General features: G+C 40.8%; 1 protein-coding gene across 1 annotated transcript in view; it reads right to left on the reverse strand.

Annotated features, from left to right (window-relative positions):
* Positions 1–22,270, reverse strand: part of SPAG17 (sperm associated antigen 17) — a 221,521-nt gene that overhangs the window by 157,845 nt on the left and 41,406 nt on the right. The window contains exon 4 of the mRNA XM_060120028.1: positions 7,631–7,762. Coding sequence (XP_059976011.1) covers positions 7,631–7,762 — 132 coding nt within the window. The remainder of the gene's footprint in view (positions 1–7,630; positions 7,763–22,270) is intronic.

Here is a 22,270-nt window from a genome sequence, read left to right on the forward strand (position 1 = left end):
ATTATTGTTGTCTCTATATAACCTAGTGTTCTGCATTTTCCATTTAACAGTGGATGTATGTTTAACTGGTAGCACATCAAGAAGTATTGCTATGTAAAGTATTTCTCATAGCAACTATATATGCGATTTCCTGGTGTGCAGAGACACTAAATGGTAGAGAACAGAAGCAAATGGAAGCACCTGGGCCCTCCTGGGTGCCAGGGGCAGGCAGAGAAGTCCTTGGTAAATTTCTGAACATGTTCTTTGCCCTACCCAGTCCCCACTACTCCCCTGTGCCTGACTCTAGTGGTGGTCTCCCTACTCCTCTCCTGTATCCAGTCTGTATCTCCCAACCTCCACACCTGAGCTGAACCAGGACAGTCCCTTTGTTCCTCTGCTTCTGAACAATCATTGACTACTTGGCCCCTTAGAATTCTACTCTGGTCAAAAGGTCCATCCTTTTCTACTAAGCCCCAGTTGCAGGAAAATCACCTCCTATCTCCTTCTCTTTCCCTCTCTTCTCTCACATTCTGAATAAGCCCCTCCCCTCTATGGGTTTACGTCTTGGGATTTGAGGGCAGGAGCGGGGAGAAGTGAACCAGGTTTGCTGAGCCCCCTCTTAAATCATAAGCTAAAATTTGTTCAACACCAAACTCTTTTGCTTTTCTTGCTTTTGGGTAGCATAACATGCATGTTCCCATTTAGGGTCATCTACTTATAACTGAAAGAACTCAGAGGAAACTCTTGCCAATTCAAGATAAAAATTTAGGAGGTGTGTATCTAACAGGCTCCTCTTTCTACCATGTTTGGGGAACACATGCTTCCCAGCATATGAAGGGAGAGTCAAGTTCATAAGTACATTTTCTTTAAAATGCACTGTGTACCAAAAGCATCAGGATGTCTCCTCCTCCTGTGGGAAGGCTTTGGGTAGGCATGGAGATTTTTTACCAGTTAAGCTACATAGCAGATGTGGGGCTTTTGTCTTAGCAACAAACAAAAATGTATTAGGGTTTCACACACTCACTTGAGTATCACGTGACACCTACCTAGAATCTTGTTATTCTCACCTCTTAAAGGGAAAAATACAAAATTATCCCTCTCTGGAATTGGGCAACCTAGTTATTTGATGCTTCAAAAATATTTTAGACTTTATTTTATTTCTAAATTACTTCTTAATACCAAAATTCAGATACCTCGATGGGTAGTCATTCTGTTGTTCTTCACAGTGAAAGAGAAGTAAATGGTAAAAGTCAGTGGAACCGGTGGTAAATATCTATACTTCCTCTTACTTTTATAGATAATAGCACATCTACATATTTGTTTATAACTTTGTGTTTCATATGTGTTCTATCATAAGATTCCCACAATAATATTATTAAGGATATAGATAAGAAAAGATGTCACGGCAGTTAAATGACTAAGTCACTCCACTATTATGTGACTTATGAGAAACAGGGTCTATCTTCTGAGTGCTACTCAGTTCTCTTTCAAGATATCACTCTATCTCATAAATAATCTATTGGTCACAGATGATGAGAGGACAATAGATGGACTGAAAGAAATGTATGGTGTCAAGTAAGTTTGAGAGACAATAGATGAAACAATATTAAAGAGATTTGTTTTCATGAAACTCCTCCATCTTTAATAAGCTAATATAAAGTCAATTTGAACAGGGGGTCATTTGTTATCTTTTTTAATGGAGAACTGGGTTTAAATGGTTCCAGAACCTATTTTGGAAAGAAAAGGTTGTAGGAACATTTGGGGGCACAATTAATCCATTTCTATAAATGTATGTTAAGGAAATTATCCAAAATATGAAGAATTGTATACAGTAAGGTTGTTCATCACAACACTGTTTATTATGAAACAACACAGAAATAATGGAAATGTTCAACAATAAAGGAATTTTAAGAAAAGTATGGTAGTCAATAGAACATCACCTAGCCAATAATAACAATAGATGTAGATGCTGTGATAATGAGAAAAAAATATGGTATATTTTAATTGAAAAAAACTGGATTAAAATTTCTTTTTACAATGATTACAGCTATGTAAAGAAACAAATCCACAGAAACAAAGGAAATATACCAAAATGTTAACATTAGTTATAATAGGGTTATGGCATTATGAACATTTTGTTTTTCCTTTTCTATATTTTCTATTTCTTTCCCCTCCCTGCTTACCTGCCAAATAGAAAATATAATGTATGGGACTGAGTTAGGAGTTTGCTTTTCTAGAGAGTGGCTGAGGTGTAGAAAACATAAGCAAACGAATATACTGGGTTCACTTGACCAAATGATGCAATCTAAAGATTGCACAAAGCCCTGGGGTGCCACACTGCCATCTTCAGGGTGCAATTCTTCATCCACAGACTCAGAACATGGCCCTGTCTGTGTGTGGTGGTGGTGAGGGGGTGGGTCTGATGTCTACCTGATGTCTGTCTCCTGCACGATCCTACGTGATTTAGAGGTTTTAGCACTGGATCAGCCAATGGCTATCCAACTTCAACATCCAGAAGGGCAGAGAGAAGGGCTAAGGATGTTTGAAATAATCCCAGGAAGTTTCTTTCTAAGAGATTCCTCCAGAGACCAGCTCATTTCTGGGCAGGGGGGTGGGACTGGATAAGAAGTCAGGATTCCCTTGGGAATTGGTGGTTGGTTAGCTCAGTGCCCTTTGTCTTTGGTGGACTTTGTTCCTTTCTCTGACCAGTCCCCCCTGCTTAACCTCAGGATGTTTTATGCAACATGGAATTACATGATATAATTAGCAAGTTGGTAGATCCCACTGAGCAAAGCCATTTGCTCTTTCAAAGAAGCATCCCTGGGAAGTTCTCTACTGATTGTGAGCCAAGAGTGCTGTTTTGCGTAATTATTGAGACACACTCAGAAGGGGTATGTACAGTGGTTAAGAACGTAATCTTAGAGTCTGACAGTTCTGGATTTAAGTCCTGAGTAGCTATTTAGCCTTGGGAAAGTTACTTAGCTTTTCACACCCTCAGTTTCCCCATCTGCAAATCGAGAATAATCCTCTGTAACTCATAAAGTCATTTAAAGCATTAAATGTTAAAACATATGTAAAGAGCTTAGTATAGTGGGAAGCAGTCAATAATGGTAGCTAATTACTATTATTAGCTGCTGTAACTGTAGCTATTTGTATTTCAAAATACTGCTCTATTTTAAATGTGTGTGTTTCTTTACATTTTTCCTGAAGTCTGTAAAAAGGTTTCATTAATTAATAGCATCCCAATTAGGAAAGCTCTGTTCTAGTTTACAGATAAGCCAGCCAGGGAATCATTTATAATTTACCCTGAATTGTTGAATTTTGTAGCTCTTCAGATCCAACAGTTTTGTTGGTAGTATCCTCATTTCGATAATCCAGCCTCAAAGAATTCCATCCAGTTAGTGAGGCAAGTTATTCCTTTCCTGAAACCACACGGGTCCCTCTAAACCGAGTTTCTGCTCTTCCTCTGTTTGATTTCTTAGAATAGTTTCTGAAGATTTTAACCACAACTGAATCAAAACTAACCAGGCTGTAATTTCCTGGTATGTCCCTATGGCCTTTCTTTTAAAACAAAACACACATACAAAATGGCATTACATTGGCTGGTTTCCAGTGTTTCGGGGTTTTAACTGGAGTAAGCTGGAAAACGTCTGTGAAATTTACCCTAATTTCTTTTTGTCGGTCCTTTGGAGCAGGCTCTGGGTTGTTTGGGCTTCATCATGATATCTGATCAAATTTAGGTGCTTTTAATTTGAGATGTTTTAAGAAAAGTTTACCAATACCATCTGTCCATATTCTTTACTGCCTGTCTTCCATCTATTCAATTCTAGGACATTGAAAAATAAGGCAACTTGTACTAAGTAGATAAGCCAGAAAGAGAAAGAACTGTTCTGCTTTTATATAAAAGATATGCTAAAAATATCCAAGAAAATATGGACTGGTTATTTGAATTCACAAATTAAAAGCACAGTTAGAATATATTTGGATCTTTTCCTAAAACCTATCCAAATGTTCTGAACTCAACTCAGAGGCACAGACTAGATTTAGTTTGGCTGATTATTTAAATGGGTTAATTTTGCTTGTATTATAGCCATTTTTAATTTTTTGATGATTAAATGTTTTCTTTTAGCTGAATTCTCAATATATTTTAAATATTTTGATTCACAATGAAGTGTTTTGGTTTTAAAAAATGTTTATAATTAATATATAATATAAAAGTTGGAGTTAAAAAGAAGTAAAAATGTGAAAAATACTGTAATATTCAGATAATGACTAAATTAAAACATGGTCAGAATAGAAACCAAGCAATTTATTTTAAAATTATAATGAACCTTATGAAAATATATGTACCCAATACATTGTTTCTCTAAATGTTTGTTAAGTTAATGAATTAACAATAAATTGATAATGATATAACTAAAAATGCAGAATAAATGTTGAGATAATTATGTGTGCAAGGAAAACTTATTTCTAAACAAAACACTCTTATTCAGATTTTAAGATATAATAATATCTAATTCGGGATTAATTATATGAAAGAATCATGTTCAGAAGTTCTGAAATGCTGAAATACATTTCTAGAAATAAAGTGTATTTTCTTCATTATATGTATATTTGGAAGTAATCAACAAGATGTTTCTGAATATATAAAAGTTTTGAAATATATTCAACTTATTACAATTAGAGGCAGGGATTTGCCTCTCAGAAATTTATATGCTAAAGGCTTCTAAACTGTACTTCTAAGAAATATCTTCCTTGTGTTATTTTTTATAATATTAATTATCCAGCAAAGTTTCTTCATGGACAAAGCAAATGCAATGTTAAGCATAGCCCGGACTAAAGTGTTATAAATTATTAAAATTAGTGGAATCTAAAATAATGATATTTTCACTGTATCTGGCTATTGTAACTATATTATTAAGAAAAGTTTTGATGGTTAAAACAGAATCAAGGGGCTTCCCTGGTGGCACAGTGGTTGAGAATCTGCCTGCCAATGCAGGGGACATGGGTTCGAGCCCGGGAAGATCCCACATGCCGTGGAGCAACTGGGCCTGTGAGCCACAACTACTGAGCCTGCACGTCTGGAGCCTGTGCTCCGCAACAAGAGAGGCCGCGATAGTGAGAGGCCCGCGCACCGCAATGAAGAGTGGCCCCCGCTTGCCGCAACTAGAGAAAGCCCTCGCACAGAAATGAAGACCTAACACACCCAAAAATAAATAAATAAATAAATAAATTTAAAAAGCAAGTTAAAAAAAAAAACAAACAGAATCAAATATGTAGTATACATTACATTTTTTTCCCATTGGGTTAAAAGGACAGGGACGTACTCATATTAGTAGTTTTTGTCCTCACCGTCTCCCTAGTATTTTCTGTAATTACCGCTATGGATATTTTTCGAGCATTCAATGTTAAAAATTCAATTCCAAAAATTCAACATAGAAGATACAAAACACTCTGGGTTGTACAGATGTAAACATATAACTAGTATTTGAGAGAAAGCAACCACATATATCTCATGTTGATGTTAAAAAGCCGAAGAGATAGTCACTCCCATTGCAGGAATCTCAGAATCTCACCGGGGGTTCAGAAAGAGGAAGAAATTGGGTAAAGTCCTCTTTCCTTTTTTTTCCATTTTCTAAACCACAGCGTGGTGTCAGTTTTACATACTTTATACTTATTTTGCTTTCTGCTAAACTCCCTGGCTGACAAGCATTAACCTCCGTTGTTCCAAATGACCTGCTGGGCAGTGTTGTTGAAATGAACATAGATTATATCATCCCTCCAACAACTCCCTTAGCCTTGCCTTTACCTAGGATATTTTTCTGGAGAGTTCTCCCTTCCAATCAGTTTTCATCAATTATTTAGTACTGACTCGTGTGGTTGCAACTCAGAGATTTGGGGCTGGTGTTTTGGGAAACCAATCTAATGAAGACATTAAATTAGATTATGTAATTGCTGGCTCTTAATTGCTCAAAGCGTCCTCTTATGCATCTATTACCTTTCTATTTTTATAAATCTAAAATTCAACTCCCAATTCCTTAAGACTCTTGAATTTTCAACAAATAAAGATTATTTCCGTATCTTCAGAATCTCATAACTGTCTTATTATATTGTTCACATTTCAAAAAAAAATGCTGAGCAAAATAACAGTGCAGAAATAACTTTATACTGTTAGTTTTAAAAATGTTTCCTCCATTGCCAGGATATTCCATTTATTGTTACTTAAAATTTGTTAACTGAAATCTAAAACCTACTCCTATTACAAACAATTACTGAGACTTAAAACAGGTGGCAAACAAGGAAATTGACAATGTGTTATGTATATTTGTAGGTGCTGTGGGAAAGCACAAAGCAAACAGAAGGTGCAAGAATTTTTGCAGGACTTAACAGTCTACTTTTTGTAATTCAGATTCCCATGTGACACTGGAGTTTTAAAAAGACAAGAAAAGATCTTTCTCTACTAGTTTCAAATTTTCCAATTTTTCTTCTGCCAAGTCTTAACATCCCTGAGTATTTTTTAAGGTATGAATTCTCCTGTACATGTTGGAAAGAGCTTCATATAGATGGAAAACTATACCATCAACTGTATTCAAATAAGTAGAATTTTTCTGGGGACAATATACACCACCCTAGTAAAATGCTAAATGCACAATCTCTTTGAAAAACATAAAGCCCTATATTACAAATTTAAGGTGGCATTATTATTTTTTTCTACAGTTACCCTGTCAAGAGTTCAAATAGGGAAGCCAGATTTGGGGGGGTCTTACAAAGGGGAAGTAGGTATTATTAGAACATGTTCACTTTTCTCTTTCTTCTTCCATGACTTGGTTTTGCCTCTCCCACTTAGAGGTATAAAGAAACAATTTACTTATACACCCATTTCATATATACACATGCACACATACACATTACACATGTACATACAGAAGCATTTGGCTTTCCAAAAGTATTTCAGCATGATTTGGAAAATAAGAAAAACATCTCTCATTTTGACTAAGGTTAAATAGCAAATGGATTTGAAACTGGCATCACTTTGCTAAAACTATTTTAAAATATTTTTTCAGATGAAAAATACAAATCTTTGGAAAACACACAGATTGATTTCCCTAGGCAAATTAAATGAAAAGTCTACACATGAAGAAATAAGCAGGTACATAATACAGCAGTAGAAGTAATGGAGCGCTGCTGAAATATTTAGATTACTAGGAAGATGCAGATGTAGCCCATTATTTTAATAGGTCCTCCTATTGAATATCATGTAAAATATTTAAAATAGTTAGACCCTGACTTTGTGGGGTTTTCTCACCTTTTTATATTTACTTCTCCTGACTCTGTGTCTCTCCTTTGGTTCCCTAATTTGTTCCTAACATATAAATAGACTACCATAAAAACAACTTCAGCCACATGCCCTGGGATACTGTCACATTTCTGCATAGGAGAAATTATTTTTAATGGGTTTGTCTTTGAGAAAATGTAATTCCTCCAACAGCGCTTTGGACAGGCTTTTCCCTAAAAAGTTGAGGCAACAGTTAAATGTGCTACGTAACACTTCGTGGCAGGCTTACGGAGAGAGGAAGTGCCCCAGAGAACCTGGCTGCAGTTCACTCACTCCTTGCCGTCTTTAGAAAACCCACCATTGCCCTCCCAGTACCTTCTTCTCGTTTTCCCGTCGCTGTTGGTCCTTCAATTTAACCTGGAGAAGCTGAAATTTCAAGAGTTTCCCTATCAGTGGTAAGGTGAATTTCTCTCCGCTGTCCATAATTGCTTTTGCTGCCGTTAAAACCTATGAAGAAACACAGTTATTAGGAAAGTGGCATTTTATAGACTTTGGCACGTCTGTCAGTGATGAAAAGATGAAATGGTATTTTGAGTTTTGTAATATTTGTCTTGCCGCAAAGGTGCCTCATTGCGGGCCAAAAAAGTTAGGGAAAAATGCCCCAATGCCATAAAGAGAGGCATTTACCCTCTACTCTAAGTAGATTGGGTTGTCTGAAAATGAACTTTTTCCAATAAGTGCTTCTCATGATGGTGCTAGACTCAGACTCCCAAACATGGGTGGAGGAAAGACAGGTGGAGCTCTGTGTTAGGATGACCGGTAGGTCAGTTTCATGCTACAGAAAGTCTGTTGTTTGGCACAGCCAATAGTCCAAACTGTCAAACCCTGACTTCTTAGGATGCTATAAATTAAATAGGGTTTTATAAAAATGGAAATGGTTATGTTAGCAGTCTTTCATTTCTTGGTGACCAAATTCAGGTGAAAGATAAAAGCTGTTTGACACAGAGGCGCCGAGCAAATGCTGCTCCCCTACTCCCACCCCCTTGCAATTTAAGGTTGATCCTGTTGGTATGCAGCCTAATTGGGGTGAAATAAGGTTATTGAGTTTTCTTTGGGTGACGACAGCCACTAGGAACATACAGCTGTATTGTCCAGATGTGTGGCACTGACAGCCTGTTTTATAACTGCACTTTTTACAGCTTGTTTCCTCTAAATTTCACACAACTCTCTAACATCTGGGCCCTTTTCCTTGGAGCCCTATAATCACTTTATTTACTGCAAAAAAATAAAAAATAAAATCATGTAAAATATACCATAAAAAGTTGTTATGTATTTCTCTTTCTTCATGTTGTCTCCCTAATAAAGTTCACGTTGGCCGAAAGCACTGTCACAAAAGTAATCTAGTCAAAGTGTTTTTCGACTTTTGTTTTCAAGCAAGCATCAGATTTATTTATAACCTTGGGATGAATTAGGTGTTACTAAAATGTCCTGACATGTTGCTTTTCTCCCCCCTTGGTGCAATTACTCCTCCGGGCGCATATGGTGTCAATTTCACAGCCTCCGTCTCAGATAATGATGGCGCACACTGCATCTCATCGGGCTGCGTCTTGTCTGAGGTTCATACCAGCCCTTGGTCAGGGCTTTCCTGACCAATCCGGTTCCTTATGACTTTTCACTTTGCCAAGGGAAATAGCTGAAAGAAAGGGAGATGGCTATTTTGCTTCTAACTGCAGATGGCCCTGTGGATTATCATATGCCAAAATGTAATCGGACCGCCTCGAGACCACATTGGGGTTTCCTGCATTGCAACGCAGGAGGGGGAAAGCCAGGGAAAGGACTCCTTTAAAGCTGCTGTTTCCAAAAACCAAAGGAACAAACCAAATGTCAGAAAGCTTTGCATGTGTCTAAGCAAACACCCTCCATGAAACAGAACTCTTTGCTTTTTATGGCACTTCTGCTCCTGCTAACACGATTTAGGGAAAGGGACATGATGGCTGTGATTTCTGGGAGCTGGAAAACATAAGGATACACCTGTGGAATCTCACCACTTAATGATGACCAGACTCAAGAGAGAAGGGAATCCTAAGGGGACGGACAGTCACACATAAAATGAAAGCTGTCCGATTGGGTCCAGCCTCAAAGGGTAGGTGTATTTGGTATGAAATGTTATTTTTCAATACCAGCTAAACAGTGTGCCGACTATCAGGCTTCTCTGTGACATCTGGTTCAAAATATACAGCTTTGAGTTTTGAAGCTCATAGCAGTCTAGGATGGGGCGTTTCCCTGTGATACAAATATAATGACAGCGTTGAAGGGAAGTCAACACTGGACTGGGTCTCTTTTCCTGATGACCTGTGAAAACAGAATATTTACCTATGTCTCGCGTGGTGTGGGTGAAGCCTGCCTGGCGTCACGGTGATGGATGGGATGTCTCTGGAGTTGTTTTCTATCCCCATGTCCCTATTAGGCTACGATTGTTACCTCACTGTGTTAAAATGTACTCAAAGCACAACAAAATGTCCCAAGAGAAAGGTGTTTTGCGGGCCATCAATTTTATTTCTGGTCAGTCGAAAACTGTCCGTAGAGAGCTGGGTTTAAAACAAAAATCTGGCACAGCCCCAAAATAAGAATGATACCCTACTGTGAAATGGGGAGATTAGGAATAGCTGGGCACCTGTGATCTCATGGACACAGAGCCAGGAAGAGCAGTGGCGGGGCGAGCCCGGAGGATGCTCCCTCCTCCCTGAGCAGCCCAGGGCGACCCAGTCGGAGGCAGACTCAGTGCCAATGCCCACACTCCCAGAGAAGGGCACAGCACTGCACGTGGCACTGTTGGCAATGGCAGAAACCGGCACGCTTGTCCTTCCCAGAGGAGGTTGCTCGGAGGAGGTTTGACTCCCAGGCATGCCATTTTCTTTCTGTGCTTCTCCCAAATGGAATGGTAATGTGAATCCTTGGGATAATCAATGTAAATGAAAGTCTCTGCTGACAAACATCTTAGACTGAAAATTTTTATGGAATGTGGGTCATCTCCAGGAGAGGTAGAAAAAGAAAAATGTTTATAAGTGGATTTCTACTGAAAAGTCTTTATTCTCACACCCCATAGTTCACACTTCCAGCCAATCAACAGCCAGTAGTTTGGTCTCAGATGAAAAACAAATCCTTAGAGGGCCTTTGTTTGAAGGATAAGTCTTTGAGGGAAGAAAAAAAAACATCTGCAGAAGACACAGATTTTAAGGCTTCCCTTCCCTTGCCTTACTCGTATTAACTGAGATAATAATCAAATCTTCAACCTTCCAGCATTGTAAGGGTTACTTATCCAGTATCTAGTCCGTGTGTGTGTGTGTCTCTGTGTGTCTGTGTGTCTGTGTATCTGTACGTCTCTGTGTGTCTGTATGTCTGTGTGTCTGTGCATCTGTGTGTCTCTGTGTGTGTCTGTGTGTCTGTGTGCTGGGGAGGCAAGCCGACAAGGGCAGTAGGTCTTGGGAGGATGAGGGATACAAGAGAAAAATGGAGCCGTGAGCTGATCAGGGTTGAGGCGTAATTAGACAAACCCCAAAGTTTCCAGAACTAGGCAGAAAAACAGCCCTAAGTGGGTTAAAACCTAGGTACTCATCAAGCCAAAATACCAAATAAATGAGGCTGGCATGAGTCAGAAACTTAAAAAATGCGTCTTATGGGCAAATGAGACTTATTAAATGGAGAAAAACTGTTCCCAGACGAGGCCTGTACGTGTCTCCTGGACCTACTCAGGCCAGGCCTCGGGGCCTGCCAGGGCTGGGGGGACATCCAGGCCAAGCTACCCGAGGTGCTTGGTTCTGGGAAAGACTGGTGTAGGAGGAAATTTAGCGTCCAAGAGTGCAGCTGAGGCAGGAAGACACGATTGTAAAGATCTTATTTTGAGGGTGGATGCCCTTTGTCTGTCGGAAGTTTGTGATTCTGAGCACACTAAGAAATAAAAACATTTCTCTCTTTATCACTGACCTGATTCAAAGACGTATGTCATATTTACTACCTAATGATCTGATCCAACAAAAATACACCAAATGAGCCAAATTCTTTCCTTGCCTGGGGATCAGGCCCACCCACAGACACTAGTGCCCTCCCTTCCCCTCTTCCATCCTCCTCTCTGTGGATCCTCCCCACATTAGTAGTAAGCACGGCATCGGTTGGGACAAATACTTAGAACTGCTCCACAGATTCCCATGAAAACAAAATGTATGTGTGTGCACAAGTGCATGTATACATACAGACATATAAACACATATGCATACATATATGTATGTGTATACATGATACATAGATAGATGATAGATATAGATAGATAGATAGATAGATAGATAGATAGATAGATAGTAAGATAGATAGATAGATAGGACTTCCATGAGGTCTGCAGGTCTGCTGCCAGGTTTCCCTGGTGTGCTTACAACAAGGCACAAGGAACAGCTTGAATCGTTGCTTAACTTGCTGCATGTTCAATCCAGGTGAGTTCTGAGGAAGGGTAAAGATTTTGGATCTGCATTTCTCTTGCCTGGAACAAACCAGGGAAAAGAGGTGGTGGAGGAGAGGGAAAGGTGTGGTTATGTGGGGCAGAGAAGGGAAGGATGATGGGAGAGGGGTGGGATGAGGAAAGGCTTTTCCTCCAGGAACTCCAAATATAGTCACCATTTTTCCTAAAAGTTTTGGTTTCAGGGCCCTCCTTGAGGGTCCATGGTATTTGTTACAGTAGCTTCAAAAATGCATAAGATATGATTTTACATTTAACCCATTATTCTTGGGTCAATGACTTAGGATTGGTTTGGATATATAAAGACCTCAGCAAATAGTAGCAGAATCCATAAACTTGGCTCAGTCCAAACTAGCCCAGGGCTGAGCAAACAGGTTTTTGACATGCAGATCTAATTCGCTTTGTTTCTTCGTTCATTCTTTCATTCATTCATTCATTCATTCATTTGGTACCACATTCTTTTGTTTCTCTCATTTCCTTAATATATGACCAAGTGCAATAGTTCCTCATCATGGTAAAAAGTGCAAGCAGTACCAGAAGGACGTACAATGAAAAGAAAATGCTTCCCCAATCTCCTGCATTCCATTAACCAATTCTTGTGTATCCTTATGTAATTTCCTAGGCATATATAGACATATACTTATATCTTTTTATATTTTAATACAAATAGTATCACATTTTCATATTGTCAAGTGGTTTGTGTTTTTATATCCAAAGTTATCTAGGACACCTCTGTATGAGAGAAGAGACCATTTATTACTCATAGCCCAAAAGTAGCTGTTTATGTGTTTATGCGTCTTCATGTATAAGTAGTCTTTGCATAAATGTAATTATGAATGTTAATAGAATTCAGGCCAATCTCAAGGTAAAAATCAGTGTATAACATTATATTTGGGTTTCTTGAAATTATATTCTAAAACTAAGCATTAAAGTATGCCCAAATAAATACGGTTTTTAAAAAAGTTATCTAGGACAGCTTTCTGTGCTGACATGTATTGTTTACACATGTATTTTAAAATTATTGGCATAACCTCCTACTCTATGGGTGTTTGGTCATTTATTTATAACCAGTTTCCAATTGATGGACATTTAGGTAATTTCAGGCTTTTTTCCTACTAAGTGCATGTGTATTTTAAATATTTATTGATACTTCCAAATTGACATTTGAAAAGTTAGCAGCATTTTTATTTCTACCGCTACTATATGAAAGGGTCTGTTTCCCCACTGCCTGCATTAACGCTGGATATTCTCCAACTTTTCTTTGTCTATATCACTGCTGACAGATCTTCCTGTGATCATGGAAGTGTTCTTTACCTGTACCATACAAAAGAGTAGCCACCAGCCACTCGTGGTTATTGAGCACTTGAATATTGCTAGTGTGACTGAGGAATTGAAGTTTTAATTTTATTTTTTAATGGATTAAATTAAAACATAAATAACCACATGTAACTAGTGGCTCCTGTTTTGATCAGAACATGTCTGTGTGATAGTGAAAAGTGATTCAGTTATATATATATATATATATATATTCAGTTATATATATATATATATATATAACTGAATCACTCTGCTGTACACCTGAAACTAACACAATATTGTAAATCAACTACACTTCAATATATAAAATAAAATAATGGGGCTTCCCTGGTGGCGCAGTGGTTGAGAATCCGCCTGCCGGTGCAGGGGACACGGGTTCGTGCCCCAGTCCGGGAGGATCCCACATGCCGCCGAGTGGCTAGGCCCGTGAGCCATGGCCACTGAGCCTGCGTGTCTGGAGCCTGTGCTCCGCAATGGGAGAGGCCACAACAGTGAGAGGCCCGCGCACCGCAGCAAAAAATAAATAAATAAGTAAATAAGTAAATAAATAAATAAATAAATAAAATAATGTTTGTTTAATCATCCCATCACTTTGTCCCTTAGATTTTATGCCAAAACTGAAAGGAAAGATATCCTATTTGGCACCATTCTTGGCAAAGTTTATTAATGTAGGAAATGCTTACATGCCTTATAAAATAGTAATGGTGCACTCAGATATTACACAGTGAAAGGTAATGGAAATCTGTGACTTCCAGGCTAAGACATTTTTTCCTGGTCATTTAAGAAATGTGCCCTTGTACAGGTGAGGATAAACAGGGCTGGTCCGAGGCAAAATTCAGAAAGATACAGAGCGCCTTTTTGCTTTCTAAATCCCTCCTGCTGCTAAAATAGAAAAGATTTAACTTGGTAACTCACTTTGAATGAATTTTACTCATACCAGTGAGTAAGCTGTATTATAAAATTTTATCCCTTATTTATAGAATGAAAGGGACTAGCAACTGATGATAGAATTTCAAGCAAGAAGTAACAGATGTGGCACTTGAGAATTTAGGATGGGAGGTAGCTATTCTCTCTAACCTAAAAGCTTGCAATGCCTAAGGCTGGCTCTGAAGATAAATGTGCTTTCACCTTTGTGGCACGGGGAGGCTGCAGTGTGACAGCAGTCTTGTGGCCATGACTAGTTTCCCATGCATCCACCCTCAAGTTTCACTGCCTGAAGTTTCTCTTATACACCAGGGCTAGGTCATTCAGAGGAAGGGCTCTGAAGGGAAAATGGAAATACCCTTCAGATTATGGTCAAAGGTGAAGCATCAGAGAGGGTGAGTGGGTAGGTGGGGCAGAAAACCGGTGAGACAGCAGCTCCGTATTGTGAGGGAGGAGTAAAGGCAAAGGAAGCTGCTCTGGGGAGTAAGACCTGGGACTTGTCTGTGTGTGACTGTGTCCAGGTGTGTGTGGATATGTGGTGTGTGACTGTGTGACCACGAGACTGTGCACAGACTCATGGGTCTGTGTGCATGCATGTGCCTGTGTGTGCATGTCTGCACAAGAGTATGTGTGTTTTGGTAGCTGCCTTTGGGGATGATTAAGATTATTAAAAGATACTCAGTTTCTCAAAACATTGGCAAAACTGAGATTGTAGATACTGAAGAATTAATAAAAAGAGAAGAATACTAACATCTTTGATTGACACCTTAAAAGTAATACTGCTGTTTACCATTTTTAGCTAATTATTCTACAGAACACAAGTGCTTATGTTTATCATTAAACACATGTCAGATTAAATATGTATAATTTATTCATCAAAGTAAACTGTAACTATATATGCCATCTTCAAAGCTTGTTGCTTATGCATTCTGCTTTTGTCTTATATACGCTATATCTGCTTATAAAATGACAAAGTCAGAGGAAGTATTGCCCCAGTGTGTGTGTGTGTGTGTGTGTGTGTATGTATGTGTGTGTTTTTCACAAAGTTTTCAATGTTTAGAGTCAAGGGCTGCTTTAGATGGGACTGATTCTGTATATTTGATGAAAAGGATGGATGAGCAGGTGATTTCAAGTGACTGAAAAGGGCCACTTATATGGAGATGCCCTCATAGGAAAAGATTCCTGCTGGGAATTTTAGGTCCTCTGGTACAAGGGATGATGAACCAGCTGCTGAAGCCTCAACTACTCATGGGCAGCATAAAGCAGAAGCATAGGCTGCGTTTGTATTCCAGTCTTCTCAAATACCACTGAGTGGCCTTGGGAAAGTTACTCAACTCCTTTAAACTTCAGCTTTTTAAGCTACAGCAGGGTTTCTCAACAGTGGCACTATTGACATTTTGAGTCAGCTAATTCTTTATTGCAGGAGGTTTTTGCATGCACTAGAGCATGTTTTTAGCACATCCCTGGCTACCCCACTGTGACAACCAAAGGTCTCTCCAGACATTGCCACATTTCCCTGGGGGACAAAACTGTCCCTGGTTGAGAACCACTGATGTACAGAAAGAGAACATGAATAGTGCTGATCTCACAAGACTGTATCGAGCACTGCATGAAGAAACACATAAAAAGACTTAGCATGGTGAATGATCTATGCACAGTAAACCCTCACTAAAGTGAGCTCTTACTGTTGCTATGCTTACATCCAGGGCAGGATTGGAATTCTTGAAGACCTTTCAGCTCAGGTTGGGGGAAAGAAAAAAGTAATGGAGAGATGTGCATTTGGGCAGGCAGAAGGGGACCCTTAAGCTGGTGGTAACCTGGTTGCTCCTTTCATTTAACCCTTTCTCTGCTCTGACAGGGACAGATCAAGATGCATTTAGGGAAAGCAGAGATAAAAAGAAAAGGTGTAAAACAGATTCTGTTACGGTGCAGTGTATTCTGGGAGGAGGAGAGGAGGAAGTCTGTTATTCTTAATCTCTTCTACAATGAGACAGAGTCATGACCTGAGTGTTCTGCAACTCCTCAGCCTCCCTTCCTGTTCCCTCCACTCTCTTCCCTCCTTTATTCCTCCTGCATTTACTGGGTGCCAACTACATTGCAGTCATTGTATTGCTTGGTCCTTTATGTGTCTAGTCTATCCAGTTCACATTCTTTAAGTAATGAATAATTTCCAATGAGGCATAATTGGAAAAACAGCTGGAAGGAGCAGGGTAGCAGTGAGAGAAGGCAATGGAGAGAGACAAGAGGAAAGAAAAAGAATAGGAATGACTGCAACATATTTTCTCACTTTGAGCAGAGGAAAAGAAAATAATCAAGCAATATGAAGCTGTCCCTACATAAATTTCAAGGTGACAGAAGATCTGGGTTCCATGTAGGTCATCCTGTCTGTCTAACGCAAATGGAACGTTATGAAAGGGCTCAGACCACAGCTTGGTGAGAAGTTCATAATGATGATAAATATCCATAGCAGGTGACTCCTGGATCATTTTCAGCTGTCCATAATTAAACTGGTATCCATCTCTCGACAATGTCAGGGCTGTGAAATAATTCCAGTCATTGGACCCCTTACATCTGGGCTGAAATGAAATAATATTTGGCAGTAACAAGGAGTCACTGAAACTAAATAAACAACCCCTTTCAAGACTATATAAAAGTCGGTAACATAATAACATTTGACAGGGATTAAGACCTCTTTGGGGCCGTAAGGAAGTTTCAGAAGCAGCAATAACAAATACATAGAAGGTAGAACAGATCTATGCTTTAACAGACATGTATAATTTGAAATGTGATGAATTTCCCAAGGGAGAGGTGCATTTTGAACATCTAGTATGCTCATGTCAAAAAGCACAGGGCTTATCTTAGAAACGTTTGTTGGACTTACTCTTCCAAAGAAGAAAAAAACAAAGCTTTCCTTTTTTTTTTAAATTTAAATTTATTTATTATTTATTTATTTATTTTTGGCTGCATTGGGCCTTTGTTGCTGTGCACGGGCTTTCTCTAGTTGTGCGAGCGGGGGCTACTCTTCGTTGCGGTGCGTGGGCTTCTCATTGCCGTGGCTTCTCTTGTTGCAGAGCACGGGCTCTAGATGCGTGGGCTTCACTACTTGTGGTGGGCAGGCTCAGTAGTTGTGGCCCATGGGCTCTAGAGTGCAGGCTCAGTAGTTGTGGCACACAGGCTTAGTTGCTCCATGGAATGTGGGATCTTCCTGGACCAGGGATCGAACCCATGTCCCCTGCACTGGAAGGCGGATTCTTAACCACTGTGCCAACAGGGAAGTTCCTAAAGCTTTCCTTTTTTAAGTAGCGTTTGGGTTTTTGTATACCCACAAAATAAAGGCACATGAAGCTGAATGTGATAATATAGGAAAGGATGATATAGAAAGTTCAGATATATATTAGCTTTAGGTGTATATTAGTAGCATATGATTCTATTATCATGGTAATCCTTTTTTTATTTTACATCAAGCTCTTTTCCTCAGTCCCAAGATGCCCCCACCCCTCTGAAGTCATTCTTGGTTCTTTCAGCTTGTCATGAAAGCTACAATTGAACAAACCTACGACTTTTTTGAATCTTCCCTAAGGGAGCTGGCTCTCTTGTTTTGCAATTATTTGCGTGCAGGGTTTGTAATCTCTACGAGCTTGGAAGGGCTGATCCTGATCTGATTCATCTGTCTCCAACCCCGCATAGAATCGATGCATATGTCATTCAATAAATTTAAAATGGCTTTTGGAGTTATTTCTTGTTTGACTTGAAGTTGGGTGTTTTCCAATATTCATAGCTACCATCACAAAGGTCTAGGAGTAGACTGCAAGTAGCAGTAGGTTCTCAAGCTAAATAAGTAACACATAAGTGGCTACATAGCACACACTATGTGTCAGATAAGGACTGTTCCAAAAGTGGCACTAAAATAATCTAAGGACTGCACTTTAGATAGTCTACCTCATTTAACTCTCACCTTCCCTCCGAGGTGGGGACTCATCACCCCATTTTATAGATAAAGAAACTGAGGCCTGGTGATCACAAGTAAGTAGTAGTTGTGGGATCTGAACTCAGGCCACCTAGTTCCAAGGTCCTACTCTGCATCACCATATTCGGTGGCCTCACAGAAGCCTTTTCACCCCTGAAATGGAGCTACCGGGCTCCCATCTAGTATCCCAGCCCCTCCCCAGTCTCTATACCCAGTCCCTATCTTAGCTGGAGGGATGTAGAGCTTTTTAGCTTTTTTTTTTTATGTTCAAATACTCTTGACTCTCTTACTAGTTTTGTCTTTACCTGGTGCCTCCACTCTAGAGAGCTGTGCTTCTTTTTTTTTTTTTTTCCTGAGACCTAGTGGGGATCTGAGACCCCTCAGATCCTAAAATAGCTCTGAAAGGTGGCAGAATGTGCCACTTTGGCATAAGGATTATTCTGAACTAAAGGCACTTGAAAAACGGCAGATGCAAGAAGGGCATTCTAATCTTCCCTTTTCTTCATGAAAACAGGAGATAAAAGCTTCCATGTGAAAGATGCCCTCCCTGTACCAGAAGGAAATTAACATCAGCGTCACTGAGGACCAGAAGTTGACACAGAATTCTATACACGAAGACCTTGCTAAAATAATTCTTAACTTCTTTTAGCCTCCCCACATAGTTTACCTACTTTTTCACACTGCCTCTCTCTGTTCAACCCAATATAAAGGCCCATAGCTCTTGCCATTTCTTTGGGAGTGGGGCTTCATTTCCTTACGAGGGCTCCTGTGTCAGGTAAAACGTATGCAAATTTGCATGCTTTTCTCCTGTCCATCTGTCCAATGTCAATTTAATTCTTGGACCCAGCCGAGAAGAAGCCTCAAAGGGTAAAGGTAAAAAGTTACCTCCCCTGTACTTCATCTGTCTCTCGTCCCCAGGCCAGAACTCATGTCTTAGAAACTTAGAAACTCAAGCTGGCATCCACCTTCCTTTCCTAGTCATCTTCTCCTTCGATCCTAGACCATTCCCCTAAAATCCTGCCTCAGTCTGAGTCCAGTGACTGATACCCTGCTAGTCACTAACTGGCCTAGATATCTGAGTACGGCTGGTCCCTGAACTTCCTGCACCCCAATGCCACACCACTAGGTGAGTCATTTTCCATTTAGTTAGATTCCACGTTCCACTTCCTAGACTGGAAGTTGCTGGGTGCCCACCCACACCTTCCTTCCTTTCTGGGAGAATCTGACTGTTTTTAGGCGTTCACCCCTCTCCCAATTGGCTTGTGTGCCTCTGGGGACTCGCAGCTCCAGGGGTGGACCCCTTTGCACTAGAAATAATCCTAACCTCCCTGGTCCAGGATTGGTTCAGGATGAGCTTGTGACCCAGTTCGGGCCAGTGGGATGTGAGGAGTGGTCTCCTGGGGTTGCAGGATCCCATTTCCTCAGTCCTGATGCTTTCGGAAGAGGCTGCAGCCATCCCACCACCATAGGAAGCTGGAGCCGCCACACAGATGGAGGAAGGGTCGTTCCTCACAGATGCAGGAAGTGGGGCTGGAGCCTGTGGGCTAAGCTGACCCCAGAACCTGTCTAGACTTCTAGTTATACAAGCCGGTACACTCCCTTTTGTTTAAGCCAGTTTTATTTTTCTTCTTGTGAATTTAGAAGTAAGGTGACCAAGCTGGTACTGATATGGTGAGATTCATGCCTTCAAACTAATAGAGACTTTTTTTTTAAAAAAAAACAGTGATTATGTGTCTTTCAGGTCAGCAGCATCAGCATCACCTGGGAACTTGTTAGTTATGCGAATTCTTGGGCTCGGCCCAGATCTGCTGCATCTGAGGCTCTGGGGGTGGGCCCAGCAGTCTGCGATTTAACAAGCTCTCAGGTGATCCTGATGTACTCAGGTCTGAGAGCCACTGCTTTCTGGTTTCTTTGGTGGCCTTTCACACTAACATATTTAACTCACATATTATCAGCACCCCTGAGTCCCTTGTTCTTAGTAATGTGCATCTATATTGCTGAAGTTTTTATATCTATCTTTCTAAAATATGGAGTCACCAAGCTGCTCATTTCAGAGGACAGCCTGGAGTGGGATTTCTGCTAATGTCCTGCTGGGCAAAGAATGTATTCAGTGTGTCAACTCTCTCCTCTTTCCCCCTCAAAACTCTACTCCTTCGCAATTATAAAAAAGCTGCAGTGTTCCTCTAGCTTCGCTGTGGACAGTATTCTTCAAGGCTATTGCTGCCTCCTAACTTTCAATCTATTCCAAACCTGTCCCATATAGAGGCTTGTTTTTTAAGTTTCCCGTGTCCTCTCCTAATCTCTTGGACTCATAGAGGAAGCATACAGGGTATTGATGTCTCCTGGCTGGCTACTGGAAGAGCCCTTTGTGAGTAGACGGATGCTGCCTAGTTTCCCATAAGTGTTTCTCTGTGCGCCCTGTGGACCACCTGCCCCATAATCCCTGGGACCCTAGTTAAAGATACAGATTACCTGGGATCTACCCCCCAGAACCACCAAATCAATCTCTGGAGGTGAGGTTCTAGGAGCATAAAGTTTCAACAAGCATTCTAGAGATTCTTAAATACCCTTGAGTTTAAGAACTGGGGCAAAAGTCATTTACATATTGACCCTAGGATGACTTAACCGAGTGTTTTCCCAGGGCTTGGTATTTTCAGTGCTCAAACTGAAAGTCCCGGGCACCCAGGACAGTTGGTCACCCTAAGATAGCAAGTTCTCAAGGCGAACCATTTTGAGACGGTCAGAGTTAAGGTGGTAGTATCATCAGTCTGACTTTATCCCTTGCTTTGCTTTCCCCAGTCTTTCTGGCCCATAGAAGAGGGGTGTATTCCAGAAACTGAGAGTGACTGAAAGCACTCGAGGGGTGTGGGGGGCCAAGAGTGGCAGGTGGGGGGATGGGGAGAGGAGAGAATTAGGGGAAACTTGACATTGAAGAAGTAAGCAGGGGTGAGGCCACCACCTGCTCAAATAACATACTAAAGGAATTTGGATTTTATCTTGAAAGTGATAAGGAGACACAGAGTTTTAAGCAGGTAAGAGACATGATCAGATGTATAGAGGTTTCCTTCTGAGTCCTGGCATTTCATTTATCTTCAGTGACTCTTCTTATGCAACAAAACCCCCAGGCTTTCTTAGATGTCTTGGTAACGCATGGCAAACCTCAAAACCCTTGAATGTGTATTTCAGGGCTTACACTCTGTACCCTCCCCCTCCAGCTTTGTTTGACTGTCGTTTGCTCCTAGCGCTAGAGGCATATATGTTGATCAGAGGTATTCTGATTTGCTCAGAGGCTATAGACAAAGAAGTGGGCAGGCAGGCAGTAGTACCATCTGCCTTGAAGAGCAGAGGAATGAACAAAGCATGAACATTCTCTGCCCCTTCTCAGATCACTGTTACTTTGGCAGAACTCAACAAATTGGAGAATGTAAATATCCTAAAGGCAAGAGCCTTCAATGGTATTTCTGTTTCTCCAGCTCTGAGAACAGTACCTGGCACAAATGCTCAAAAATGAAAGAATGGATGGATGGATGAACACTGGGCCATGGAGAGTGAGAGGAGGAGAATAAGTGGGGCCATTGTCCTGTTCTGGGTGGTGGCAAGGGGGAGCCAGAGTACAGATGGAGAGTTCACCTTTGGGGAGGATGACCCCTCTCCCGGCCCCGTGAGCAGCACGTGGACATAGGTGTGGCTGCGTCTCTCCAAGTGCAGGCTTGGGAGTGCCTGGATGCTTGTTGAGAAGGTGTGTTCCTGGACTATCCTGAAGACACCCCCGATCCCCATCGCTGTGGCTGGGATCTCGCATAGGCATATTTTTTTTTTTTTTTTTTTTTTTTTTTTTTTTGCGGTATGTGGGCCTCTCACTGTTGTGGCCTCTCCCGTTGCGGAGTACAGGCTCCGGACGCGCAGGCTCAGCAGCCATGGCTCACGGGCCCAGCCGCTCCGCGGCATGTGGGATCTTCCCGGACCGGGGCACAAACCCGTGTCCCCTGAATTGGCAGACGGACTCTCAACCACTGCGCCACCAGGGAAGCCCTCGCATAGGCATTTTTAAATGAGCTCTGCAGGTGATTTTGAGGCTTGCCACTTTGAGGACCACTGACACAAAGAGGCAAGAAGAGGTTTAGCAATCGGAAGGGCTCACACCAAAGACCTTCCTGCAACAACCCTTCCCAGATTCCCCTGCCTGAGACAATTCTCCCTGGTCCCGCTCCCTGGCCCTTGTTCATATTTCCATCCAGTCCCCTCCTGCAGGTGTGCCTGTATTAGCAGCCTTGCATGTGTGTCCTTCTGCTGCAGGGCA

The sequence above is a fragment of the Mesoplodon densirostris genome, chromosome 2, assembly GCF_025265405.1.
Source record: "Mesoplodon densirostris isolate mMesDen1 chromosome 2, mMesDen1 primary haplotype, whole genome shotgun sequence".
Lineage (NCBI taxonomy): Eukaryota > Metazoa > Chordata > Mammalia > Artiodactyla > Ziphiidae > Mesoplodon > Mesoplodon densirostris.